This window comes from Montipora foliosa, chromosome 2 (genome assembly GCF_036669935.1).
Source record: "Montipora foliosa isolate CH-2021 chromosome 2, ASM3666993v2, whole genome shotgun sequence".
NCBI lineage: Eukaryota > Metazoa > Cnidaria > Anthozoa > Scleractinia > Acroporidae > Montipora > Montipora foliosa.
Genome location: NC_090870.1, coordinates 32,368,372 through 32,375,871, shown reverse-complemented (window position 1 = coordinate 32,375,871; position 7,500 = coordinate 32,368,372). Strand labels below are relative to the sequence as shown.

Sequence of the window (7,500 nt, the reverse complement as noted above, 5' to 3'; positions counted from 1 at the left end):
TTAGGAGAGGGGAAAAGCGGAGTACCCGGAGAAAAACTTATCGGAACAGAGTAGAGAACCAACAAACGCAATCTACCTATAACAATGAGCCTGGGAATCGAGATTGGTGGGAGGGGGACCTCTGCGCCATCCCTGCCCCCGTCGATGTTTACCTGAAATCGAAATAAATCTACCTTTCCGGCTTACTGTCCTTCGGAAGACCTCGCATTTGTAATGGGCGGGCTTGGTGGCAAAGATCAAAAGTAAGAGTCCTACTGAACGGCCATATATTGCATATTGTCGTACTAATATTAGCTCATATGACTTAATCTACTTGCAGACCTTAAGACCTCGTCTGTATTGATGATAAAGCAGTAATAAGTAAAGTTTAATTAAGTAATTAAAATTCAACAAATTTACTGAATTGTGTGTTGTAGGTTAACAAATATATTGTTAACCCACACTCCACATCTTAGTCATCAGAAAGTGTTTCCTTTACAAGGAATAGAAATGAGTATTTCTTCTCTTCTTTACAGAATATCATAAAATAGGTCTGTTGTTACCATTTTTTCAGTTGGGGGATTTCCATTAGTGCACTTTGCAGCTTAACCCATTGACTCCCAGGGGTTCCCCATTGACGAGTAAAATCGTCTGGCGTTAGACAGAGTAAAATACTAAGTGTGGCCAGTTTAGTTTTTAGGCCAGTTTGGACGTCAAAGGGTTAAATGAATAAGCGCATTTTCCTGATTTATCCTACAAAATGGAAGCCGGGAAACTAATTTAGCGTATGGGCATGTTTGGCGAAGTGTCTGCTACAAATCTTTATTCGGTAGATTGCGTTTGATTCCACTATACATTGTGACCATTAGAGAAAACACAAGAATGCCTTAAAATGTTTTACCCAGTTAAAGTAAATGGCAGAATTAAAAATATAAAAGAATAATCGCATGTTTTCAGATATAAATAAATGCAATACCAACCCTTGCCAGAATGGAGGTACGTGTGTGGATCTTGTTTCAAGCTACCGGTGTAATTGCGTGGATGGATTTCTAGGAGTCAACTGCGAATGTAAGTATATTATATATAAATTATTTCCGTCTTCATTGGCCTCAGACGTTCAAACAATGTCGCCCTACGGTGCATGTGATGTCCTTGTAAATAAGAAGTAATATATGGTTGTTAAATTGAATGCCTGTGCATAAGACGATCCATGTTTGTCCCAAGGTCGATTGAGACAATTTCTGTTCCCCTCGTTAAGAGGGATGTATATGAAAAGGAAACTCTACGTACAATGTTTCATCTTTTACGATAAATGCAGATTTCGTATTGTTAAACTTTTTTAAATGTCATTTTTAACTTCACTTGAACAGTACAAGCCACCACTCATCCGTCCACTGATTTTAGTGACTCATTCTTTGAATTTGCTTTCTCTGCTTAGTTGAAGACAATGATGAATGTGAAACGTAGCTTCCTGCAAAACGGTAAAACGTGACTTATTTTGATCTACTATAAGGGTCTTTTGAATAGTTTATGTACTGTGTTTAGTCCGCATGATCAGCACATTTACCTAATTGACTAGCTTTGATATGAAGTGACCATAACTGTACGCTGTACGCCTTCATGTATACCAGGAGACTGACTGACGGACTGAATGACTGATAAGCTGCTTTATTATATCTCTCAGATAGTACGCGCGCTGTAATTGGCTAAATTAGCGGGCCGTATTCTACAGTACGGCCCGCTGTGCAGCCCGCTAAATTTAAAATTTCGACAAAACATCATCTAGCGAGTTTTTCATGTCATTTCTGTTGCATAAACTTGTACTGAAAACTGTTTGAATCTTGCAAGCAACTATTTCAAACTTAACAGCCAAGAAGATTTAGTTTTTGGGATTTTGGCACGGCATTCTTTGTGGCAGTTGAACCTTACGCTTCACTTTGACTAGTTTCCTTGCCCGCGCGCCGGTTAACCTCAGAGATATAATAAATATCTTACTAACCGAGTTTTCTCGGTCCGTACTGTAAGTTACGGATCCTCGTTTTTTCCCGTTGATTTATGGCCCACGCGCTTCGCGCTTGGGCCATAAATCAACGGGAAAAAACTCGGTCCGTGACTTACAGTACGGACCTCGAACTCGGTTAGTATGAGGTATTTCCTAACGACTGCTTTACTCAGTATTCAGATTTAAATGCTGCCTTACTCGAGAGCAAGGTGCATGATATCCCATACAGTGAGATCCGTCATTTTTAAAATGGGATAATCAGACGTCATTGTTTTACTTTGCTGAAATGGTTCCCAAGAACTCTTAATGTCTCGTCACGGTAAAATAAAATTTCCGAAAATCGCTTTTTGCAGAAATATAAACACTATGACTTAGGGTATCAATTTGTAAGAGATTTAAATCCATCTAATCTTTTTAAAGCCCCGATGAAGCTCATTTACACTGCCGTGGCAAAATCACGACTTCAGCGTGTGAACTTTGATTGGCGTTTTCTCGGCTTCAGAACTTTTGTTTAAAAGTTGCCCTTTTACGGAGCTACAAATCAAAACGTTTTTGCCCCATTCAGTTCACTTTCAGGAGTATTTCAGTAATACAGTTTGATGTACAAAACGTTGTGGATGTTTTTCAATTTATTGACATGTTTTGATTTCATACCGAACTTTGTCTAAATTGGCGGGCAAAAACACCATTTTCAACTTTGATGGAACATAAAATGTGAAAAACGCAATATATCAAAAATGGCCGACAGCGTTGCTCAAGAAAATTTCAGGAAAATTTACAATCCCTTGTAGCTTGAGCCTCTAGAATTGAAATACCTGTTTTTGCTTCGAGACCTTAACATCGAAAAGGGAACGTTCAAACAAAATATTACAAACATGTCATTATTTTTGCATACGTTTTGGCGAAATTGGAACTTTTTAAGAAACTGACACCTCGAACATACGACGAGACCTTAAATGAGAAAGTCAATCAAAATAGACATGTTTTCATTTGAAAAATTTCCTTCAATAATCCCTGTGGATGACACATGTCTAAATGCAGCACACGTATGAAGGGTATAGCTATCTTCTTTCGAGATTAGTTTACAATCAACGGACGACCAAATACGCAACGACTGAAACTGCGATATCACCAACAGTAAATGAACATCGGTTTCAGTCTGATTCACTAAAGTTAAGTCCTCTTAAGTTGTGCGTGGTAAATACCTGAACTGGCGATCAATTTGGAATACTCGTGGAGAGAGGCTTGCAGGGATCTGCAGGTATAATGATGTAGCGAAAAGACCCGTCTTTCACCGATGTGGACAAGATTCATATTCTGGATGCTGCCATAATTTGGCTTAGTTTTGGCCTGTTCTCCACCGTCCGTTATAGGCTTTTCTGCGCACTCTCTAGCCTGTTCCAGGCAGGAAAACTACTATCTGGGAGCCTGGAACAGGCTACGCACTCTCCAGTTTCATGATTCCCCCTGACCAAAAGCTAGCATTCTATCTGCGATGGAAATACGCGTCTCTCTTAAAAATAACGTTTTCTCTTTCCTCTGCAACGGAAAGAAAGGACACTTAGTCTAAACACGGCTGCCTTACCAAACCACTAGAATACGAAGGTTGCAAAAAAACTGTCTTAATGATCCTGTTATGTAATACTATAACTACAGCCGACCAACTTTACACAAGGTGGACTAGGTACCTACTGATGAAGTGCTAATAAGATCAACATCTGGCTAAACCATGTTCTCCAATATTGATAGGGGATTGGTTAAGAAGGGGTGGTAGTCCAAGGTCTAAGAAGTAGCGTTATCAAAGGGTTACAATAGTTGTTGGCTGAGTGAAATTCCATGAAGAGGCTGCAGTTTTAAACTTACTTTCATCATGCAATCAGTTAATAAATTGATAATTGGCTGTGGCTTCCAAATAATTCAATGCAGTAATTTTATCCTTGTCATAATAATAGAAATGTCAAAATTGCGATCTTTTGTCAGTTCAATCCACATTTTCATCTCTCTTTTGGCTTTCAGGATTGAAATAGTTCAACCCCAGAAGACTACAGCCTCAGCAGACTTAAGAAACATGGAACTTAAAATGGCATCGAATTCCTAAAATAAAAACAATGAATTCCATGTAAAGGAATAAATGTGGGTCATACAACCTTATCACAACAAATGTCATCTGCTTGTTTGTTGCATTGGTACACTTAATTGTTTCGATTTTACTTCAAAACGTCATGCGCGATCGTGGTATCTCTTGGCAACACTGAATAAGCGAGAGCTAAAAAATTACGACTTCTTGGAGTATCTTTGATACCGGAAACTGGTTCTGCCTGTCTGTGGGGCAAAAAGCACCTCTATTAGAAGAAAGGTGCGCAGCGTAATCGCACGATCATAGCCTCCACTCCCTTCTACGATTTTCAGGTCTTTAGGCTTCTGTACGATTGTTTAGGCCACTTAAATGCAATAACCAATCGAATGTTTAAATTATTACGAGTCGATGAATAAGTTAAAGTTTTTATTCCATATTCACCTCTCGCTGGATATTACACTAAATTCCGGGACACACGAGGCGACAAATCGCAGCGAGAGGTGTCTGCGACAAGTTGCTCCTTGTGTACTCAGTGTACTACTTCCAGAACAAGTCGCTGTGACACGACGCTCGTTCGGTGCACACGCAGGGATCTCGTATGAAGAGGAATGTGAAATAGTTTTCTAATTCAATATGGTTGACCATATGACGCTCTCTCATTGGTTCATTTATATTTTGACGCAGCGACTTGTTACCGGAAGTGTACACACGGTGCAAGAACGCTGCTTTCGCCAATTTTGTCGCTGCGATCAGTCGCACGAATTCGTGCGACTTATCGCGGCGACAAAATTCTGCCGCAGCGACAATGATTTTCATAAGATTAACCTTGTTACACAAGGCGAATTGTTGCGGTGACGTGTCGCAGCGACTTATCGCGTAGTGTGTCAAGGCCTTAAACCGCAAATGTCCAGCTTGGATGGCTTGTCTGAAAAGTGTTGGAGACGGTGATGCGTCTCGTTCGCACGGTTATGATTTCGACACTCGTCAATAAAAGCCTGGAATTTACTTGTCAACTGTACCTTGTCTCCATCATGGAAAATACCAAAAAGCATCTGGTACAAATGCATGAGTAGTAACCAAGGGATGGTTCACAAACATAGTATTAGTTTCAGAGAACCCTTTATGAACGTGACATATTATCGAAGAGATAATTATCCGGCAACGCCAAAGACCGAAGCGGCAGACGTCCTCGTTAAAGATGGTATTAATAACGCGCAAAGATTAGTTCAAAGAAGCGAAACTAAAAAGCAAAAGGAAAAGTAAAAAGCGCGTGCTTCAAAACACTCATGATAAAACCGTTCTGTTTTTGATGGTTTCAAGACAAATTAAAATTGGCTTTTAAACTGTACGTTACAGATTTCGAGTGAAATTTCAAGTGAAATTTTCAGTTTCAAAAGTCCACAGACAGGTCATGTTTTTTTGGTCGTGTTTTTTTATACTTATTTAAAAGTAAGAGCCACCCGCCCCCAGTTAAAAATGAGTTAAAGGTGAGTAAAGACAGTAAAGTCAAGTTAATAGAGGATATTACATGCCCGTGCGGAGATACGAAATTTCTCTTTATCGAGAGAAGAGAATTTCGTATCAACAAGCGGCCATGTAATATTTTATTTATGACATAGACACCAATGAAATACGAAATCATTTCACTTTAATATCGAAAGGCGTGATTTTTATATGGAAACACAACAACAGTGGGAGGCGCGGTGCCCTCATGGTTAGAGTGCTCGACTCCGGATCGAGTGATCCTGGTCGGGGACCGCATTGTGTTGTGTTCTTGGCCATGGGCAAGACACTTTATGCACCTATCAATGTTAAGCCCCAGGGTGGGAGGGGGGGCTACCTACGGTAAATTGACTCAGAGAACCTTTCCCTGGGTAGGGATTTTATCACGAACAGTATGTGTTTCCCCAGGGTCGGGAATTTGACATGCCGACCATCTTGGAACATCGAGAGAACCTGGAGATGAGTTATCCAAAAGCATAGTTTTCACGTGACTTCTCTGCTCTTTTAGTAAATATGGACCATCATTTTTTTCTGTGTTTGCTGGAGTGTTCAGAAGTACAAGAATGTTTTTTTTTCGTGATTGCTTTTTGTATACTTCTACCTATTCATGAATTTTCCACTCTATCATTGTGCAGGCTTGATTGATTCGAAAGCCTGTAAATAGTAAAAGAACTATTTGCAAGGCTAAAAAATGATAATATTGTTCACAATATTATTGTTTTGCTCCATTTTAGGTTCTTGTTCAGTACCGTTAGGAGCGGAAAGGTTTCGAGTTTCACAACAAATTTCCATCAGCTGTTAAATGTGAATTTAATGAAAAAAAAGTTACTCCAGGGCAGGAATGTGATGATCAGATGGGACTCAGGGGTGGGGAGTTTGATGGTCTGTAGGTGCCTGGGGGTGGGAAATTTGGCGCTAGCTTCAATCAAAATGTCAAATTTCCCTGGGTCAGCCCGCCCCTCCCGCCCCCGCACCCACCCTGGGGCTAAACATGCATTACTCTCACGGTGCCTCTCTCCACCCAGGTGTATAAATCGGTACCGCTGAAAATCCAGGGGAAGTAGAAATACTTCTAGTCGCTTCATGCTGCAGAAACCGGAGATAAGCGCCGGCCTGGTGGGCCATTCTAGGTTGGTAACAGAGACTTTCCTTTACCATAGCAATAGTGATCTTTTCACGTGCGAAGATAACAGGGAGCTTAAGCAACGACAACGGCGACGGCAACGAGAACGCTTTACTTTAATCCCTTCGCTCTTTTTCCTAGCATGTACTGAAGAACCAAATTTGCCGTGTTTACTGGGGAGATATAGCCCCAGTTTCCCTGAAAATCTCGGTTTTCTAGCCTTCATGACGCCTACATGACAGGTATTCTACTTCAACTTGAGGCCTTGCGGAGGCGAAATGTTCAACCAATCGCGGAGCGGTTTTACTAAAGTTTTTCAGCCAAAACATTACAGTACAGGCTTCGGAAAGGATGAAGAAAAGGATTGTTGTGCATTGGATGGAATTTCAAGCGTTAAAATCGCTGAAAAGGTAAGATTATTTTCGTAGCGATACAAATTGCGTGTCTTCACATGTTCCTTCGATCTCACAGAATTGTGTTTTCCCTCAAAATATTCGCTTGTTTTCGCTTTCGCTCTAACATATTTACCTTGATTACATGTCCAGTGAATTGTTTTATCCTCTGGGATGAATTTTCCGTCGAAAAATAGGTTATTTTGGTGGTTTTTGGCAAACAAAGGTTAATTATTCGTAATGCGATCTGTCTCGTTGCCGTTAGCAACGGGTCGCAAATTTGACACTTTTATGGCATTATCATATTACACATTGATCGCTAATCCGATTACTCCTAAAAATCCAAAAATCTTCGTGCCTCATCAGTTTCTAGTAAAATTTATTTTCTACAAAGTAGATAAATGGAGGAAGATTTTCCTTACAT

The 7,500-nt window shown here is 40.2% G+C and overlaps 1 protein-coding gene and 1 long non-coding RNA gene across 2 annotated transcripts in view; both read left to right on the top strand.

Annotated features, from left to right (window-relative positions):
- Window positions 1-4,136, top strand: part of LOC137992863 (fibropellin-1-like) — a 44,332-nt gene extending 40,196 nt beyond the window's left edge. Inside the window, exons 14-16 of the mRNA XM_068838416.1 lie at window positions 937-1,047; window positions 1,418-1,460; window positions 3,998-4,136. Of these exons, the coding sequence (XP_068694517.1) occupies window positions 937-1,047; window positions 1,418-1,446 (140 nt within the window). The 3' untranslated portion in view covers window positions 1,447-1,460; window positions 3,998-4,136. The remainder of the gene's footprint in view (window positions 1-936; window positions 1,048-1,417; window positions 1,461-3,997) is intronic.
- A 2,811-nt stretch (window positions 4,137-6,947) lies between these two features.
- Window positions 6,948-7,500, top strand: part of LOC137992856 (uncharacterized) — a 12,452-nt gene continuing 11,899 nt past the window's right edge. The window contains exon 1 of the long non-coding RNA XR_011121753.1: window positions 6,948-7,094. This is a non-coding gene — a long non-coding RNA (uncharacterized lncRNA). The remainder of the gene's footprint in view (window positions 7,095-7,500) is intronic.